At 36.3% G+C, this 21,968-nt stretch overlaps 1 protein-coding gene and 1 long non-coding RNA gene across 2 annotated transcripts in view; one reads left to right on the top strand and one right to left on the bottom strand.

Moving 5' to 3' along the window:
• Positions 1-1,062: 1,062 nt before the first annotated feature.
• LOC100373772 (sacsin-like) overlaps positions 1,063-21,968 on the top strand; it is a 30,092-nt gene continuing 9,186 nt past the window's right edge. Inside the window, exons 1-4 of the mRNA XM_085504093.1 lie at positions 1,063-1,265; positions 8,884-8,969; positions 10,208-10,466; positions 10,675-20,094. Of these exons, the coding sequence (XP_085360219.1) occupies positions 1,244-1,265; positions 8,884-8,969; positions 10,208-10,466; positions 10,675-20,094 (9,787 nt within the window). The 5' untranslated portion in view covers positions 1,063-1,243. The remainder of the gene's footprint in view (positions 1,266-8,883; positions 8,970-10,207; positions 10,467-10,674; positions 20,095-21,968) is intronic.
• Positions 5,096-5,820, bottom strand: LOC146739192 (uncharacterized). Its single transcript, XR_014930647.1, has 2 exons — positions 5,735-5,820; positions 5,096-5,278 (listed from the first exon to the last, which is right to left on the bottom strand). It is a non-coding gene; the product is annotated as an uncharacterized LOC146739192 (long non-coding RNA).

The following is a 21,968-nucleotide window of genomic DNA, read 5'->3' as shown; positions in this document are numbered from 1 at the left end:
CGCTTTTGTCGTCAAATTCTTAACATTGGCAACAGAGCGAGCAAAATTGGATGCAGAATAGAACTGGGAAGAGAGCCACTGATAAGCAGAATATACTGCTCAGCAATTAACTATTACAAACACCTCAAAGCGATAGACAATGACAATTTAGCTTTTTATGCTATAAAAGACATGGAAAACAATACTTACACAGGAGCATGGTTGACTACCTTAGAACGAAACTTGAAACTTTACAACAAAAACAATGTCACAGATTTCACAAAACAAAAACTAAATAATTCAATTAGACAATATTACATTAACAAATGGAATATAGACAACAACAGGGAAAGTGCCAAATTACGCACATACAGGACATTCAAAGACTCCTTGGAACAAGAAGAATACATAAAAGTGATGAACAACCCACAACATGTCAAAACAATAGCTCAATTTAGATTAAGTTGCCATAAACTTGCCATCGAAAAAGGTCGTTATACAAAACCAAAAACACCAGTGGAAGACAGGTTATGCTCCCATTGTAACGAAGTTGAAAATGAGGAACATCATTTAATACATTGTAAATTGTAAATTGTACACAAAACAAAGAGACGCAATGTTTCACACTATCAACAGTGTAAATGCAAATTTCCTGAATTTGGATAAAGAAAAACAATTTAAACATATTTTACAATCAAAAGATAAAAATACTATTATAGCCCTCTATGTGTACTTGAGTAACAGTAAATGAACAAACAAAAGAATACACTCAGTCACACTTATTTAATTTTTTATTTACTCAACTTTCGCCTACTTACTTTTTTAATTATTCATTATTAACTTTATTACATTTTAAACACCAAATTAGAAATGTAAAATTTTCTACACGGTTGTAATAAAGCTGTTATCTTAATCTTATCATATTCCAAACATGCAGAGTCGACGTCGTACACCTCACGTTCTTGTTGCCTGTCTATTGTTGTTTTGACCTTTTATATGTTTGACCTACACTCGCCCGTTGCTAGGAACACAAGTCATCCAGAATGACACATTTTTTCCGCGAAGAACTGACTATACTAGCTTGACTTATATTTACAGACGATTAATGTTACTAGGAAATAATACGTCACGATGCATTAATTATCTTGATCGAACTTTGTATCTGTACTGCATTAGCAACGCTCATTGTTCACTCTGAATCAAGTGTCGACAAGATATCTCGATCGGACGTGGCTAAAACAAAATAGGCCGGATCCGGCCAAACATGGCTGAATACGACTTGCCAGGTATGTATACAAATTTAACATGTTTATGATTCTGTCTTTCTCTGTACATTACAAATGTATTCACAACTTTACTGGCATGCTGATTCATCTATAGCTTCAACATGGCTCTGCAATAATTCTGTACGATATACGTCGAGTAGTATGTATAATTATATGTATAAAATATAATTTAGAATGAGATTCAATGAGGAAATAGGACACACCAATAATGAAAGCTCAGCGTTGTCAGCCTCAAAACTAGACCCCAACAAATCAACTTTCGGGAAGCTTTTTGGTTAAAAAATTAGAAATATTTGCCAAACAATGGCGTGAACTTTGCCATTGGGTAAAAAATTACCGTATTTGCCAGCCAATGGTGTAAATTTTGCTAAAATGAAATCTTGCTAAACTGGACGTTACAACAGCAGCGCGTATCCTTGTACCTCAAGTATGTGAGTAACACCCCACACACTGAAAACCGACTTTCCAGCAGTAATTGTGAAACCGTTCGTCTCTAACTGTGTATAGCCGGACACCATTGGAATGAAATGCATTTGTGCAGTACATTTACCTGATATAATGACAACACATTTAAAGCTATACTGTATACCAATCCATATGGAAGATATTAGCAGAAGATAAACTGACAGTTGAGCTTAAATACAGGCAACCATTATAACTGACCTGGGCATAATATGTCATGGTGAGCTTAACTGTCCGGGACATGGTGTGCTTGACTGACCTGGGTATGACACGATGTGCTTGACTGACCTGGATGTGGCATGGTAAGCTTAACTGACTTGGGTGTGGCATGGTGAGTTTATCTGACCTTTGTTAGACATGGAGAGCTTAACTGACTTGGGTGTGGCATGGTGAGTTTATCTGACCTTTGTTAGACATGAATGAAGTTTATGAATGAAGTTTATTTCACTATAAACATATATACATATAATAATATTCAAATAAATGTGATATGATGAGTAAATAAAATTAAGTAAATAAGTCTATAATTTGAATTTTAGATATATATATTTTTTTAGATATTTTTATAAATTGTTTATAGTGGGGATCATGGAAATAGTTCCCTGGAACTAGTCTAGTCCATGACCCTAATAAAGAATGAACAAAATAAACAATAAATAATAATATTAATAAGTCATATACAGGTACATAGTTGTATATTTAAATAATTGAATAGATTCAAAATCTTAAATCAACAAAAGAGATGAAAGAAAATAAACTGATTGAAGCATTTTTTGTCAATTACTTGGAGAACAACGTAATCATACAAAGTTAGAATAGTAACAATAAACAAAGATATATATATATAGATAGATTATATGTATATAGATAGATTATATATATATAGATAGATAGATATATATATATATATATATATATATATATATATATATATATATATATATATATATATATATATATATATATATATATATATATATATATATACAAAAAGCAAAACATATGAAATGAAATTATAGTAGACATTTCGTCGTTTCACTGACTTAGGAGAGCATTTTTTAATTTGGATTTAAATGTGTGTCTGTTCATTTCATTTTTGATTGTGCTAGGAAGGGAATTCCAATGGCGTGTTGCAGTAAATTTAATTGTTTTTTGGCATAAAGTTAGATTCATTTTGGGGATATAAAAACTATCAGCCATTGCTAAACGTGTTGCATAATTGTGGGGTATTGGGTCCAGATAATGATTTATTGTATGTGCAAAACGACAATTTTTTAGATCAATAACAAATAGACATGTTTGAAGTTTACATAACTTGTAAACATCTAATATTCCAAGTTTTTTTAAACAAGGGGGCAGTGTGAGCATGCATGTCGGAGAATGTGATGAGACATACGACTTTTTTCTGGAGGCGCAAGATTGGTTCAAGGAAAGACGAGTATGTGTTTCCCCAAATCTCTAAACAGTAAGAAATATGGGGAAGTATTAAAGAATTATCCAGAAGAAGAAGAATTGATCTTGGGACATAATGCCGAATCTGTGAGATAATACCCACTTTCCTGGAGATTAATTTAGTTAGAAAATCTATATGAGGTTTCCACGTTAAATTACAGTCAATTGTCACGCCTAAATACTTTGTGGAACGAACGCCCTCTATTGGTGATCCATTAATGATCAAACTGCCCTCTGTAGTAACTGTTCTTTGTGGTGACTTTATAATCATGTAGTTTGTTTTCTGTGTGTTAGTAGTTAGTTGGTTAGCATTACACCATTCACAGACTTTCTGGAATTCGTCATTAATGTCAGAGAAATAGATTGTGTTGTCTTTGACAAATTTAAACAGAGTTGTGTCGTCTGCAAAAAGACAAAAATCGAAAACATCGCTAGAATTTGTAATATCATTGATATAAACTAGAAATAAAATAGGGCCTAAAATCGATCCTTGTGGAACACCACACTTTATTTCTTTGAAAGAAGATAGTGTGTTATCAATATTGACTGATTGTTGTGGGTGGGAAAGGTAGTTTTCAAACCATTGTAACGGAAGACCTCTGATTACCATAATGTTCAAGTTTGTGGAGCAAGATTTTGTGATTAATTGTATCAAATGCTTTTTTCAGGTCGATAAAAATTCCGAAAGTAATGCAGCCAGTGTCCATGTTATCTGCGATGTTGGTGACCAGGTCAGCTAGGGCGAGTTTAGTGTTAGGTTTTTTGCGAAAACCAAATTACGTGTTTGAAAGTATGTGATTTTTTTCAAGGAAACTTATAAATTGTTTATTCACAATAGATTCAAATATTTTGCTAAGGATTGGTAGGATTGAAATAGGGCGATAGTTACTGGCCTCTGTTGGGGTACCTTTTTTGTAAATGGGTGTAATCTTAGCAATTTTTAAGTCATCAGGAAAAACACCTTGGCTTAACGAACAATTGATAATGTGAGCAATGGGTCGGGCAATAATTTTAGCTGAATGAATTAATGTTTTAGGGTGTATTTCGTCATGTCCTGCTGATTTATTGGGATTAAGGGATTTGATTTGATTGAAAACTTCGGACTCACTTACTGGGTGGAAAAATAACGAGTTAATTTGACTCCCGGTGAGATATTGTCGAAAGTCACACGTGTTCGTTACACTAGCGGCAAGGCTCGGGCCAATATTTGTGAAATATTTATTAAATTCTTCACCGATATCAACACTTTTCGTTAAGAGTTTGTCGTTGGATGAATTTAATTCATGGGGGGCTGATTTTGTTTTTGTTTTATTTAGAACATCATTTATAACCTGCCATGTTTTATTTGTGTTCCCGCGGGTAACAACAAATTTATTTGAGTAATAAGACTTTTTAGCCGACTTTAGCAACTTAGTCAAGACGTTTCTATATTGTTTATATTCGTGTGCATTTTGTAGATCTTTAGGGTTATTTTTCATTTTAATAAATAGTCCTTTAGTTAGCCAAGGTTTTTTAGAGAATTTTTTTTCGAACTTTTTTCCGTTTAAGATGCTTCATAGAAACATTATTAAATTTGACCTAAAATCCACATAGGCAGTATTCGGATCAATCTGATTAAAATCTGATGTAGTGTACGGGCTTTAATTATTTTGGCTATAAACTTATTTTAATTTTATTTTTTATTACTTTTGTTATTAATGCCATTTTATTTCATTATTTTACTTTGATTTTGTGATTTTTTTTAATTCTGCCCTACCTACATCTGATCCGACGCCTATGTAAGTCCCGTTCAAATCTCGCGTAAGTAACAGCCAATCACAGCCCCCCTTTTATACAGGCTGTCGGTTGCTTACTTTTCAGTGTATACGGGCAATCTTCTTTCTGTACATTATATTTTGCCCACTTGAATAAACCATTAATAGAAAATTGCTAGTATATTTTTATTTGCAAAAGAAATTCTACAGCATTTTACAATTTTTGTCATTACATTGAATATTTGTTCACTTCCAACAAATGTATACACTTCCAGATACATCTTCGCCAGCCAAGGTTCGTTCATTCAGTCATCGCTTCAATTTTACATCACTGAGCATAAGTATCTAGAATGGAAGCAAAAAATAAGTAAATCGTAATGATTAGAACACTGTAAACAGCTATAGTAAACAATGCAAACTGATTTTAAATTGTATAACGGTCACCGGCCCAGGCCACAGCATCGATGCAGAAAATTGGAGCAAACAAATATTTCCTGATCAATTGCGATGTGTTCCAAATAAAAAATATTTTATTCCAGTCCAAATCAGCTCAATTACTTTAATAAAGAGTTATTGTATAATGTACAAAATGTTGATACAATTTGATGAATTTTTACAGCTTCAATACCGTAGACGATTTTGGCCCGATCGTCAACAAAACATCACCCGTCTCCAGGGCAGGCGACTGGAAAAAGACACTGGTGTTCGGTCGAACCGGTGGAAACAAAATCGTCACTCCCAGAATAACTATGCGAAATAACGATCTAAAGTCGAACCATTCGAGCCACAATATTAACTTACCGAAAAGCCGTGTTATTCACGGTCACTAACGTCGGTATAATCCGCCATTTTATTTGAGTGTGTTTGCCACCTGACGCTGCCCGGTGACGTCATCATGTGCGCTATAGAAGGAGGTCTGTCATTCGTTGACTAAAATCGTCGATAGTGGGTCTCGTTGAAATCTCGTTACATAGGCATCCGCTCAGATGTAGGTAGGGCGGAATTAAAAAAATCATCAAAATCAAAGTAAAATAATAAAATAAAAGGGCATTAATAACAAATATAATGAAAAATAAAATTAAAATAAAATACACTACATCAGATTTTAATCAGATTGTATTCGGATCAGAGCAGTCATAAACAGATCGCCATGAAGTAGTGCTTAAATCGGCAACGAAGGCTTCTGAATTTAAGTTTTGGAAGTCGTATTTGTAAATATCGTTTTTTTTGTCTGAAAACATATTTTAAATTTTTAAGGATACCAAAAATTGGATAATGATCACTAATGTCCATTAGGATCGTGCCACTTTCAATAAAATGATCAGTGATATTTGTTACTAAATGGTCTATTTGTTGTGCTGGATTGTTGAAAAACGCGAGTAGCAGTGTCGATTATCTGGGAGAAATTATAAGCATTGAGTAGGGTGAGATAGTTAGAAACAGGTGTGGTATTATGTGCAGTGTCAATGTTGACGTCACCAAGGATGATACACTTTTTACCACTAGCTGACAACTGGGATAGGCATGCTTCTAAACTGTCAATGTATTCATGATAAGATGTGTTAGATTTTCGGTAGTTAACATCTATGACGAGTCTATTGTTATTGACAATGGATTCCACAAAGATCGATTCACAATGTTTAATTTGAATATTATTAATGTGATTGAATGACAGAGAGCTGTGAATGTATAAAGCTACACCCCCACCCTGGGAACTTTCTCTATTGCAAGTGATTAAATTATAGTTTGGCAAGTTAAAAAGGACAGGGTTTGAATGTGAATGTAACCATGTTTCACTAAGTGCTAAAAAAAGGAATCTTGTTATTTAATATATTGAGAAATGTAACAAAATCATGGTAATGTTTTGAGAGGGATCGAATATTGAGATGTAGAAAAGAGCAGGTATTTTGAAATTTTAATGAATTGAAATTTTCGGGAGAATAGGAGTTGCAATTATAATTACGTTTGGAGTAATTTGTATTCATTAGCGGACAAAGGCATTATGACTGAAGTTACCTTAGTAGGTTAAGATATACGTTGGACATCTTGCAAGGACGAGATTTTCACAGCGAGCGATCCCGACTCTTTTCGCGCTAAGATCTTTCCATTATCAGTCCATAGATACTTCCATTTCGCTGCTTTCCTTTTAATGTTGGCTTCGTGAAAAAGTTTCTTGCCCTTTTCAGTTAGTTGTTCATTTATGTATATTTTGTTGTTTGTGTCTCGTAGTCCCGCGATTCCTAGATCAGATGTTGTTTTGCTGTGCATATTTTTCTTCGCCTTGTACAATTGATTGCGAACTGTCCGACGTGTGAAACGAACGATTATATTTGATGTTGCTTGCTCGCGATTACGTGGAAGTCGATGGCTGATGTCGATGTCATGTTCAGAAACATGCACTCCTACGGCTTCGGCTACTTGGACGACTATGTCGTCAGTGATTTCATCTTCTTTTTCAGGTATTCCCTGGATTATTAGGTTGTTGCGTCTGGTGTACTGTTGCAGGGATTCAATTTCATTCTGAGCCCCGTTCAGCTTACGCTCTGTTGTGATAAGTTGTTCTCGCAGTGATTTGTTTTCATTGCGTAATGCATTCATCTCTTTTTTAAATTCTTCGAAGAAAGAGTTCACGGACTTTTGCACTTCACACAGTGTAGTTTGCACACTTGATAATTTGTCTACCGTTTTGCATAATGAATCAAGTCTGTCTTCTATACTGGTATGTTGTAACTCATCACTGTTGTCCGCCATCTTGCCTTTGTCTCCACCTTTGCCTGACTTCTCGAGACGAGGGAAACGTTTAGATTCACATGATCGGCACAAATGCAAGTCTCCTTGGCATAAACGAATACTTCTTGTTGCACCACAGTCTGCGCACTTCATCATTAAAAAGAACTTGGCGAAAATGTAGACTAGTTACTGCTTGCTTGTATCAATAGCAGGAGACAGTGATGGAGTTCAAACAATGTGTGCAAACATGGTGTGCTTGACTGACCTGGGTGTGGCATGGTGTGCTTGACTGACCTGGGTGTGGCATGGTGAACTTGACTGACTTGGGTGTGGCATGGTGAGTTTATCTGACATGTGTTAGGCATGGTGTGCTTGGCTGACATGGTTGTAACATGGTGAGCATGAACGACCCGGGTGTGACGTGGCGTGGTGGGCCCTGACCCCAGACCTGATCGACCCAGGTGTGGCATGGTGGGCCCTGACCAACCCAGGCGTGGCATGGTGGGTCCTAACCAACCTGGGTGTGGTGTGGCGTGCTCTGACTGACCCGGGTGTAGTGTGGCATGCCCTGACTGACCCGGGTGTGGCGTGGCGGGCCCTGACCGACCCAGGTGTGGTGTGGCGGGCCCTGACTAACCAGGGTGTGGCGTGACGGGCCCTGACTGACCCGGGTGTGGCATGGCGGGCCTTGACTGACCCGGGTGTGGCGTTGCGGGCCCCGACTGACCTGGGTGTGGGGTGGCGGGCCCTGACCGACCTGGGTGTGACGTGGTGAGCCTGACCGACCCGGGTGTAGCGTGGTGGGCCCTTACTGACCCGGGTATGGCATGGCGTGGTGGGCCCTGACGCCGATCCTGACTGACCTGGGTGTGGCATGGCATGGTGGGTCCTGACTGACCTGGGCGTGGCGTGGCATGGTTGGCCCTGACTGACCCGGGTGTGGAGTGGTGGGCACTGACTGACCCAGGTGTGGAGTGGCGGGCCCTGACTGACCGTGGTGTGGTGGGCCCTGAATGACCCGGGCATTGTGTGGTAGACTCTGAATGACCCAGGCTGGCATGGCGGGCCCTGACTGACTTGGGTGTGGCATGGTGAGCTTAACTGACCTGGGTGTTGCGTGGCTGTTATATTAATGATTGACAGTCACTCAAACGCCTACCTGACTTTATTAATTTATTTATGGCAATAGCTTCATAAATGTTTTATTTGTGTTCTTGCAGGGGGGCCATTTGGCCAGTTCACACCACCATTGATCGATTTTCTTAAGAGTATTCTTAAAAGATATCCTGATGGTCAGATACTCAAGGTATTGCTAAATAACAATCCTTGTCTTTATATACTATATGTCAATTGCCTTTTTTAATACATAGCATTATTCAATTCCACTGATTATACTAAGATATTCAGTTGAACTGTTTATTAATAAAGGGTAACAATTGGATTAAGGATTCCAATGATTGATTTGTTTGGTCGTTGAAAATTAATGCAATATGTTTAGCACTTACAGCCCATTAACCACATCTACCACCCCAACCACTTAAGTACATTATGTTCATATCAATAATTCCGTTTTTTATCACACTTGTGATCTGCGTGTTATTATTGACGGAGCCCAGTATTATACAGTGCTACTTGAAAGCTAAATCTGTAAAGTTCAAGATTAGAATTCATCCACCAGCAGCCGCCAAAGGTGCACCTGCCTTATCGCACTGCAAACATTGTGATGGTCTGAGATCTGAGAAGTGATGGATAAATGTCTATATTTAGAGCCCAAAACCAGAGATATCATGAAGTATCGGCAGCAGTATCTATACCATTGATCTGACCCTCTAAATTACAGTACTATTTTGTGAAAATCAGGCAACTAAAAAAGCATGAATTAGTTTTTTTTTTTTAATTCATGGGTCAAGAAGGACACACTTGTAAATATTCACTAGGTTGCTCCATATGCAAGACATTCTCCACATATTGGGCCACCATAGTAGTTCAGCTCCTCATTAATCAGTGGGTTTTTAGAGATAATGACAGGATGTTATTTATTACTGTATTTTGATAGCAATTTTCCGCAGTTACCCTAAACATTGTTTGGCCTTTTATTTATTCGAATAAATTGTAGGCCTATCAATCAGTGTTATTTCTCTCACAGCATATGATTATAGTTGCATGTTGAGACACTGTCTACTAATTCACTTAGTAACAGCACAACGTATGAAACTTTAAAACTAATTTATAACCTCCACCAACCACATATCATGTCCACAAATATACATGGTAAAAAGGGAGTGTATTCAATACAACTCGAATGTCCTAGTGATAGGACCCGTATACGATCAGGTTGGCAGCTGTATTTGACACTGCCTTCTCTCATTTTTTTTCAATGACTGAGCAAATCAATAATTGGCATAAATAATCCAATGTTTTGTTGCTATATAATGTCAGTATGTCAGTTTTATAATTCACATATGTTGTTATTCAATGTACATATTGCCAATGCTTCATAACTTTATTCGCAATAATAACAAATGATGCTATATATTTATTCAGGAATTGATTCAGAATGCAGATGATGCTGGGGCAACGGAAGTGAAATTTCTCTTAGATACCACAGAATATGGAACAACATCTCTCCTGACACCATCCATTGCAACGTACCAGGGAGCCGCTCTGTATTGCTATAATGACAGCGTATTTAACGACGCTGATTGGAAAAGCATTCAATCTGTTCAACAGAGTGTTAAGAAAAAAGATCCGTTGCGTACAGGAAGATTTGGTCTTGGATTTGTGTCTGTTTATCACATAACAGGTAATAGTAATATAACAAATGATAAGAAACATTATAGGTATACATAGGACAAACATAACTAGTTCAGTTTTTCTGAAACCACCAAGAAATTAGTATGTACTCACAATGATTATCAGTTTGTAAGCATTTGCCAAATAATTTTATAGGTTGTCTAAAACTATTATGAAATAATTTGGTTGCTTATATTTCTTTGCTTATATTTTTGTAGATATGCCATCAATCATGAGTGCAGACAAAATCGTTTTCTTCGACCCATTTGAAAACCGTTTTCGAGAAGGGTATCCAGGATGGCAAGTCCCATTAGATAAGTCACTTTTAACTGCTTATCATCACCAGTTTTTACCATTCACTAAAATCCATTCACAAATTGGTTTTGGTGACCAACCATTTAACAATACTTTTTTCAATGGGACATTGATGCGTTTCCCTCTCCGCAAGGAAATATCAAAAATGTCATCAAACGTATTTAAACCAGAAAATATTGATGACATGTTTGAATCCTTCAAGGAAGAACTAGATGTAATTCTGTTGTTTCTGAAATCTGTTGAAAAGGTAAGTGTGTATAAATGTTCAGACGGACAAACAAATACGATATTTCAAGTCAAACGTGATGATGCAGATAAGAATGCAAAACATGCATTTTTTGAAAGTATTGAGAGAAAATGTCTAACTGAGCCATACTTTCAGCAGAGTGATATTATTAGATCCATTGGGTCAGAATCAACTACTACACGATGGCTAATTTTTAACCAGCTGTTTAATAGCAATGTTTCTGATAAGGTAAGAAACCTAGCCTCTGAGTTAGGTTTGTTGCCTTTAGTTGGCCTAGCAATGCCAGTTGTTAAAAATAAGCATATTCCAGAACTGAGCACAGTGGAAGGTAGAGTGTTCTGTGTTCTTCCACTTCCACCTGATAAAGCAAGTGAAGGGGTAACTGGCTTACCTCTACATGTTCATGCCTACTTTGGACTTGCTGACAATCGTCGCAGTCTGAAGTGGCCAGCAATTGATCAAAAACATGATGCTATGGCAGAATGGAATGAGCTGATTGTGACACACTTATTACCAGAAGCCTACAGTACGTTTATTCTACATGCAATTTCGATAAGTGAGTTATCCCCATATTCGATATACCAAGCATGGCCTAACAAGGACTGTGTTAAGCCACATTGGAATAAGTTCCTGCATCCATTTGTTGCAAATACAATTCACAAGGATGTTCTGTTCACAAAAGCAAGACGTGGTCAGTGGATTTCACTAACTAAGGCTATATTCGGCAATATAAGAGATGATACTCCCAATGTGACACAAGCAGTAATATCATATTTAGAATCATGTGATAAAGATGTTGTTGTCCCCCCAGAACATGTATTTGAAAACATACGTCAGTGTGATATCAACATTGTAACACCTCAGCTATTGAGGAACTGTGTACGCACCCATTATGTAACAGACCTGTCTTACGAAGAAAAGATCTTACTTCTTCAATTTTCTCTCCATGATGATAACTTTGAGGATCTACTAGGTTTACCTCTTCTCCCAGTATCTGGAAACAAATTTACTACCTTTAAATCTGGTAGTAAATTAGTTCTTTTTCCAACATCAGATATTCCACAAATTCTGCTCCCAGGTGAAAGCAAATCATTTGATTTTATTGAAACAAATCTTTCGAAAATAGTTTGTGATAAACTTGGTCAAGTGGCAGACAGAAAGGCGACTCAAATAAGATACATGATCAATGAGGATATCCTTCAATATATGCATGAAGTCCTGCCTGTGGAGTGGTTTGAGGATACAAACAGCACAGTGAGATGGACTCCAGGTGAAAACAACCACCCCTCTATAAGATGGCTTTCTGAATTTTGGTTTTGGATTTGTAGAAAATATGGTGACAGCCTTTCACAATTTTCAGATATCCCACTTGTCCCGGTTGACGGTAATGCCAATACGCAATTGGTGAAGCTCAATATAAATACTCCTGTTATACTTGCAGAAAGCACCACAGCTACACTGCCGCCTGATGTGTGTAAATGTCTTACAACCTTGGGTGTAATTATGTTGCAAAACCAACCCAATTTTATTAAACACACTGAACTGCACACATTTGTTGGTCCTCCAACGCCTGAAGGTGTTCTATCCGTATTAGGAAAGCTATCTGATTCTGCATACTATAACATGTCTAAAGAAGAAAAACATGCACTGTGTCAAATCCTAGCGAATGTGTCTGAACAATCTGTGAATAAAAATAGGGCCATTTTACTGAAGCTTCCTATATTTGATACACTTCCAGGCAGTCGTGGCAAATGTGGGCAAGAATTCGTTAGTATTAATGAAGCTCCAGTAGCACCTTCTATGATAGCAAGGGTTGGAATAAACAACTTAAGAATAAAGAAGTTACTGATCCATGCTGATGATCCAAGTAGTTGCAAGCTATTGTCAATTCTAGGCATTGATCGATTGAAAGACACATCTCTACTTTCTACTTACATATTTCCAGAGTTTTCCTGCAACTATTATCAAGAATGTGAAATTGATCAAATTATGGTGTGGGTACTTCATCATCTGAGTGATTTAAAAGGTGAAAGTGAAGATTTTGGGTCCATTGTTCAAGAACTTCCATTTGTTAAAGTCAATGAACAAAATACCAGAGTGAGACCCATTGATGTGTTTGATCCACAAGATCAAAAACTCATAGATATTTTCAGGGGGGAAGATGTTTTTCCAATTGGTCCTTATGCTGAACGAGATATCCTGTCTTTCCTTGAGAAAGTTGGGATGAAGAAGCATAATGATGTAACATCATCAGATATTGCAAATACAGCATACTTTATCAGCAAATCAAATGATTCTGATGATAATATATACAGTAAAGCAAAGGCACTATTCAACTTTTTAAATATACGTTCAGAACTATTGCTGTCCCACCATAATGACACACATTTAAGAACATATCTTAAAGAGCTTAGCTGGGTACCACGGCAACATATTAGACCAGATAGGTATCCTCTTCAGTTGCATTGGTGTGATACAGATCGCATGATATTCAAACCAACTGATATCTACTCACAAGACACAGCTTTTTTAGTTGGCAGTGTCTTACCGATAGTTCCATCTAAAGTAGGCCCACAATTGAAAGATTTACTTGCATCAGAGTCAGAAATTTCTGTGTCCATTCTGTCTACGCAATTGCAGAATGTCGTAGACGCTTGGGACGACTGTATAAATGGAGATGCCGCGAATAATAGTCATGAGATAGAAGCAATTGTATATAAAATATATCAGGAAATTTCAAAGAGAGATATATCTTATATGCAGAAAATTGACTTTCCCTGGTTATGGCATGGAGATGGTTTTACATATCCGCATAAGATTGCTCTTAATACCAACTTCCCATTTACAATTAAGCCATATCTATATGAGATCCCAAAGCAGCTACTTTCAATGAAAAGTTATCTGTTGCAGTCTGGTGTAAAAGAAGTTTTTACTGAAAGTGATATGATAGATGTACTAGAATTTATAAAGGAACACCATATCACAGAAGCTGAAAAACGATCTCATGATGAATTGCTATGTACAAACATTCTAAATTGGATAACAAGAGATAAAGATTACATATCAGATGACCTCATGGATAGAATACTTGTCCCAATTCACACTTGTGATGGCACATTAAAATTAGCACTTGGAAAGAATTGCACATATTGTGACAATGGCAACTTAATAAACACATTTGAATCTGATGACAGCATTATTATGGTACATAGTAATATCCCAACTGAGACAGCCCAATATCTCAGAATACCCTCCCTCAGTCAGAGAGTTATAGAACCAGACACACTTGGATTTGAAGAAGCTGGTCAACATGAGCCAATAACTACTCGCTTGAAAAATATATTAAAGGGCTATGGTGAAGGAATGAGTATATTCAAAGAATTAATTCAGAATGCTGATGATGCAGGAGCAACTGAAGTAAAATTTCTTATTGACTGGAGATCAAATTCTAATGCGATGAAATCTCTTTTCTCAAAGGAAATGAAAGAGTGCCAGGGCCCCGCACTTTGGTCTTATAATGATGCAGTCTTTACAGATGATGACCTAAAGAATATAAATCAGTTAGCTGGAGCTACAAAAGCGAAAGACAGTAGTAAGATTGGAAATTTTGGGTTAGGGTTCAATTCTGTTTATCATATCACTGATGTACCAAGTTTTGTTAGTCGTAACATTTTTGTAATGTTTGACCCTAATACTTATCATATATCAAATCTGATAAAGAATAATACACAACCTGGTATCAAACTTAATCTTGAGAATGCAAGAGTGTTGGGAGTATATGCTGACCAGTTCAAGCCTTATTGTGGTGTATTTGGTTGTGAACTTATTCAACAGAAAAGATGTGATGGAACATTATTTCGGTTCCCATTACGCACACATGAATCAGCTGCACAAAGTAAGGTATCCGATGTGGTGTATAATTCAGCTCGCATGACAGACCTTATTAATGGTTTATATAAGAATGCTGAGACGTTGCTGCTTTTCACACAGCATGTGGAAAAAGTACAGGTTTTTGAGATTAATGATGATACCACTGATATTACTGCCCCGAATCAGCTTTTTTCAATAGGAGTTCGGGATGTATTACCGCTATTAACAAAAGGAATGACAGAAGGAATGACAGAATATCGAAAAATACTTAACAGAGTTTCTGATTTGTTGAAGAGTCATCAACATGGAAAGAATGTAACACCTCCCACATTTGCTTACACAATGAAGACATTTTGTGATGTAGAAAAAAATTCAAATAATAATGCTGTGGATGCTTCACAAAGCTTTGAACAAACATGGGCAGTTTGTTCGTGCATTTCTTCAGGAGATGCATTGGAGTTTGTCAGTGCCAATGAAGAGAAATCTAAACTTGGATTACAACCTTGTGGTGGTGTTGCAATAAAAATAACACAAACAGATTATGGTACACTTGCACCTCAGTATACAGAGGGTGAACTCTTCTGTTATTTGCCATTACACATCCCCACTAACCTTCCTGTGCATATCAATGGAGGATTTGCTCTTTCATCAGACAGACGTGGTCTTCCTACACATATAAAAACTGATTTGAACAAATCAATTGAAATTCGTTGGAATGATGTACTTATGAAAGATGTTATCAGTGAATCCTACACTAAATTGCTGCAGATGTTACTTGAGAGTGGCAAACTAAATAAGAGCAGCTATGATTATTCACAATGGCCCACTACACAGTGTGTCTCTCAATACTCTGCAGTGATACAGGGTTTCTATGAGAGAGTTTTAGGATCCAAACCTGGCCAAAGTGTTCCCAAACTGTTTCTTCAAGACCCATTTTTGAATGGAGATGAACACTTGGATATAAATAATTCATGCATATTAGATCCAAGTTTGAGAAAGGAATTAATTGGAAAATTAGCATTGGAAGTTGTGAATCAGCAACTAAATAGAGATGATTCACATTTGAGAACAGTAGATCTTTCACAACAAGTGTTTGATACATTTCACCAACTGAATAATCAGGCGAAGATAGATCAAATCACAGTTTCAGAGGAGGAATTCTATAAGAAATACCTGTTTCCAAACTTACGAATTCTTCATAATATAAGAGATGATTTTGTTCTCGATATCATATCACAATCGAAATGGATATCAAGAACATATTTGAAAGATCTCCTACAATCCCAGCCATGTATCCCTACATCTACACAAAACCATACTCTGTCAAAAGTAAGGGATCTTATTGATCCAACGTCCAAGCTTGCAATACTTTATGAGGAAAGTGATATGCGATTCCCATGTGGGGAACAATATGAAACAGAAGAGTGTTTGTCTAAGCTGTATGAAGTTGGAATGGCTCGATATCATATAGAATGGGAAGATGTCATTGAACGTGCACAATCTATAAAAACACAATATATGCTTGATCATTCAAGGGGATTATTGCGAGTAACAGCCTTGATTAAATACCTTGAAGACAAATATAGATTCTCAGTATGCCCACAAGAAGTGTGCGAGAAGTTACAAGTGATTCGATTTCTTCCAATTATGAAGAAACCAACTCAATACAGTTTACCCTGGTACAGCACTACTGTAGACCTTGATTCCCCAAGTGTGCTATATGCAAGTAGCTGCAGACACCTGGTTAGTGTAGTTAAACCTGTCGTCAATGAAATGACCGCAGCAGAAGGTGGATGTGGAAAAATATCTCAGAGTGTTAGATCACTTCTTAAACTCAACATACATCCTCCTATTGATATAGTTATTAAGCAATTATTTGCAATTGCTAATCATGGTTACATTGAAGGAACAACATCTGAAATATGTTACAAGATATATAAATTTCTATCAGACAAAGTGCAGACCCAGAATTGGGAGATAACAGAGAAATTAACAGCAAGCAATACCCCTTTTCTGTTAACATGTGAATCATTTGTGCTTCCAAAACAGATGTCCTTCAGTCTGGATATTGGCTGTGAACCTTACTTATATCGTGTAACTGATTCTCTAAAGCCTTTCTTAGTGCTTCTAAAGGCTTGTGGAGTCAGGGAAAACTTTGATGTGCTTGATTATGTCAATGCAATAAAGGCATTGGCCAAGGACAGACAACTCATGAAACTGGAACAACGTGAGCTTGACATGATAATACATCTAACATCATATTTTCAGAACAAAGATCTGGATGAAGAATACCTTGATCACATTTATCTTCCTGGGCAGGATTGCATACTGTATCAACCTAGAGATCTAGCATACAATGATGTACAGTGGATGAAGGTAGAAGATGGGGAATATAATTTTGTACATGATACTTTCAACAGATCACTGGCGATCAAACTTGGGGTGAAGCCAATTCGTACAATGAAAGTAGAAGGATATTCTACTGGCGATGATTTTTTAATTGGAGAGTCCTTTGGGCAAAAAGAAAGTCTTGCAGATAGGATTAAGGGTATATTACATGATTATCCCTTTGGAGTTGACATACTGAAAGAGTTAGTACAAAATGCTGATGATGCGCATGCAACAACAATACATGTTGTATATGATATGAGAGTACATCAAGCTACAACAGTATTTAATGATGCATGGGGCGATCTTCAAGGACCAGCACTTTGCATTTACAATGACAAGGCTTTCACTGATAAAGACATCAAAGGTATTCAGAAACTCGGCATTGGTGGCAAACGAGATGCTGCTGAAGCAACGGGCCAGTATGGTATCGGATTTAATGCCGTTTATCACTTGACAGACTGCCCTTCTATTGTGACCAATGATAGTGACCTTTTAATATTTGATCCTCATGCTAAATATGCCCCTGGTGCTGATTTGCAATGCCCAGGGCGAAAAATTCCAGTTAGCAAATTGCAGCTGGACTATCCTGATGTATATGCAGCTTACCTTACTGAATACTTTGATTTGAAAGACTCCACAATGGTACGTCTTCCATTACGAAATGCTGGAGCAGCTCTGACATCCAATATTTCAAATAAAATAGTTGATGAAAACAAAATACATTGTCTAATTAAGAGATTCAAAGAGGAAATGCCAGCAATGCTTTTATTTCTGAATCACATTAAAGTTATCAAAATATCAGAAATCAGTTTCAAAGGTAAAACACTACACGATACATATACTGTTGCAGCAGGTATGACAGATGACGATGCTAAAAAACGTCAAGAGTTTGGTTCAATTCTCAAAAAAACTGCTGCTGAGATTAAAGGAAAACATGAAGGTGTGTTGACAATACCAGAATCATTGGTTAGCTATAAGTTGAATATTTCTGATTCTACCAAAATTTACTACATATGGCAAGTAGTACAAAAAGTAGGTTTCCCAGAAACTGCTAGAGCATCATTCAATGATGAAGACCTACAAGATTTGAAGAAAGCCATATTACCAAGAGGTGGTGTTGCAGCTTTAATAAGTACAGATAATAGAAATGATGTGTGTAGCACAGTTTCAAATTACAACAGATATGGAATTCATTATCCTTCTGTACAACCAAAACACACATCAACAATTATGACAAAAGAAAAATGTCAAGCATTTTGTTTTCTTCCTTTGCCTATTAAGACCGGACTTCCAGTTATGGTAAATGGACATTTCGCTTTAAGTACTGATAGGAAAAGACTATGGACAACTGGTAATAAAGGCAAATGGAATGAATTCATCAAACATCATATTATTGCATCAGCATATATTGACATGTTAAAAGTACTGCAAACCACTTTATTTTCACAGCAATATTCAGTAAATAAAGGATTGAAGATTTATGAGGAAATGTTCCCTAGTAAAACTAAAATTAATTCAGAATGGAAAGAGTTTGTTTGTTGTGTCTACACACTAATAAGTGACTGCCAATGCCAACTTTTACCTGTGTTGAACCTTGATGATTGGCCAACTGATGAAACACGTATAACATATTCACATAATTCCATAAAGTGGCATTGTTTGAAAGATACTTATTTCAATTCCACCAGTAGAAATGGAGAAACACAATGTACAAATGCTGGCCATGACGATGTTATTATACCAATTATATTGCAAAGAATGGGTTTTCCACTCACAGTCTTATCACCAAGAATTTATTATGGCTTCACAGCTGCACAAGAGCTATCCCCCCATTGTGTCCTAAACTACTTGAGGAGTAATCCCTGTTCAGTGGGTAATATCCCTTGCGTTATCCAAGATTCAATATTTCCAGACATAAAACATCTTGGCATTATTCTGAAATACTGTCTAAATGATAAAGATCTGGATCTTAATGGGATTCCATTATTGTTTACTGTTGATAACATGTTAAAACAATTCAGTAATACAATGCCTGTTTATATAAATAAATACCCTAACTTAGTTCCCACAATACATGATCAGACTGCTTCAACGGATCTATATGATGATTTGGTAAAATTACCAGACTCCTGCCAAGTTATAAAAACATTTACAATTAGTGAGTTGGCATCACACATTCACACAGTTCTACCAATACCAGAAGGAAAGTACATAAGATGGAACCATAAAATCATCAGTGAATCATGGATAAGGATGTTATGGAAATTTCTCTCTTTTCGTCGTAGTATGTGTGACAAATTCCCTGGTGCCCTGATAAAGTGGTGCATTATGCCTACAACAACATCACATTTGGTACCAATGTCACTGGCAAGGAGAATATTTAATCCAAAAATAGGTGTCAGATGCACCTCATCTGTTCAAACTATCGTACAGATTGCCAAGAAGCTTGGTTGTGCTGAAATTGATTATGGTTCAATAGTTACAACTAAAGCTGATGAGCATGCTGTACAGTTACTTGTAGAAGACTGTCTTTGTGACTACAGAGTGAGAGCAGATGTAGCAAATGTTTTAAACTGTCATCTGAGCAATGGTGATTGGTGCACCATGCTAAGTGAACATGAATGTACAGCAGTTTTGAAGTACTTTCAAGAAGACATTGAAAGGAATCCTATGATTGTGAAAACATTAAAGAACCTCCCAATTTACCCTACAATGTTTGGTGATATAGTTTCTATAGCACAATACACTATATGTAATGCCCCACAAACAAACAAAACAAACAACATCCCAAATATAGAATGTGATAAATGGCTGAGTGAGTACAAATGTGTACTTTTGAAGTGGAATGATAGACTGCAGGATATATATGAAGTTATTGGAATAAGGAAGATAACAACCAAAGACGTCTATATGCAATATATCCTGCCACATTTTCAAAGTTTAAGCAAAAAAGCTCAACTAAAACATCTGAAACAGCGTCCGGATTACTTTCGGAAATTCCGTCGCGTTTCGGAAAGTTTTAATTTTCAAAACTTTTGAATATTTATTTGTGCTTTTAGGTTAGTGAGGAGGTTATAATAATTTTTCATTTCACTTTAACTCTGTTTTTTACACCCCTCAGACCCCTTTAAAAAGTCACTTCTGGCCATTATAATGGCCACTATTATCTTAATGGCCAGAATATTGACCAGATTTTTTTAAGTGGCCAAAATATTTACCAGTGTTTTTAAAATGGTGGTTTTAATAACCCATGTTTTTTATACTGGTCAGAATAATTACAATTGCTTTTTAAATGATGGAGTTGATGACATTTTTTTTTGATGGGCAGTATAATGGTCATTTTATTTTTCATTACATACATAACATGACCAGTATTTTTGTTCATGTCACTAATATAATGGCCCAGAAAAAAACCTTCTACCTCGTGTGAGTCAATATACGTGTGGGAATTTATTTTTCCAAGTTTTACTGGCGCTTGCATGTACACTTAAATGAAATTTCACGAATAATGCCTCGATCCCCAGTGAAATTTTATAGTAACGCTGATGCCAGTGACTGCTGGTGGACTAGATAACCTGCGGAGTATTTAGATGGTGTTGAATCATAGGACGATTGCAGTACTGCAACTGGCACATCAAGGTATGAATTTGTAATTATTTTACCATTTTACAATGACTTCAATACAATATTAGATACTTTTGTTGCCGTTTATGTAGCAGGATAGTCTTTTGGGGTTTTTGTTTTTCAAAAATTATATAAATTAAAAAACACTGTGGCATTTGCTTTATGTACTATCATACCTATTTTTTGGAAAAAAATAAATGCACAATTTTTTGTTCAGTCATGGCTCACTGTGTAAGTACTGTTTCATTATCATTCATAATTGTCAAACAACAAGCTCAAGTAGGTGTTAATGAGGATTAGCTCCTATGTTTGTTAATACAAGAAAAGTATAAACAAAGGTTATTTCCAACTCCATAAATCTGCAAAAAACATCAACGTAAATTTGTTTCCATTCATGGTAATGTTTTCAAATTATTAATATAATTTAACAGACTGCAAAATGTGTGTTTTTTTTAAATTTTCAAAAATTATGTATATTGTTTTTTTTTTTTCTCTTCAGACAATACCAACAATAGTGTACTGTACATTGAGAAATCTAATTTAGTAACCATGTATGAACTATATATATTATGCCCATAACGTCAAATACCATACAGAATCCCTTTTTCCTGTAAACTAGTATAAGATGATATATGCCCACAGTGTGCAACAGTTCATTTTCTTTGCACACAAAAAAAACTCCCATACTCAAAATAACTTTTAATTTAGCATGGATTTAAACTAAATTTCAATTAAATCTAATATTCTTTGCCCATCTTTGAGTCCAATTTGATTTGAATGAGTTGTAGAGATCAATATAAAAGGGAAGTGAACCTAAATGTATGCGCCTAAGGAAGGAATAAACAGAAGACACTTATTAGTAGTATTCACGCAGAGCTCTTCAGCAAAGGCTAAGATTTCCAATACCTTAGCCTGTGCTAGAAAAAAATTGCATGAACACAGGCTAAGAAATACTAAGTACAGAGTAAATCTGGTCAGTCCAGAGTCTTAGCACAGGCAAAACAAAACATGTATGAGCGCTTAGCTCGGCTAAAAAAACCCATTGTATTCAATGTTCATTTAGGG

Source organism: Saccoglossus kowalevskii, chromosome 9 (assembly GCF_978046115.1).
Source record: "Saccoglossus kowalevskii chromosome 9, keSacKowa6.1, whole genome shotgun sequence".
Lineage (NCBI taxonomy): Eukaryota > Metazoa > Hemichordata > Enteropneusta > Harrimaniidae > Saccoglossus > Saccoglossus kowalevskii.
This window is presented reverse-complemented; position numbering and strand designations above follow the sequence as displayed.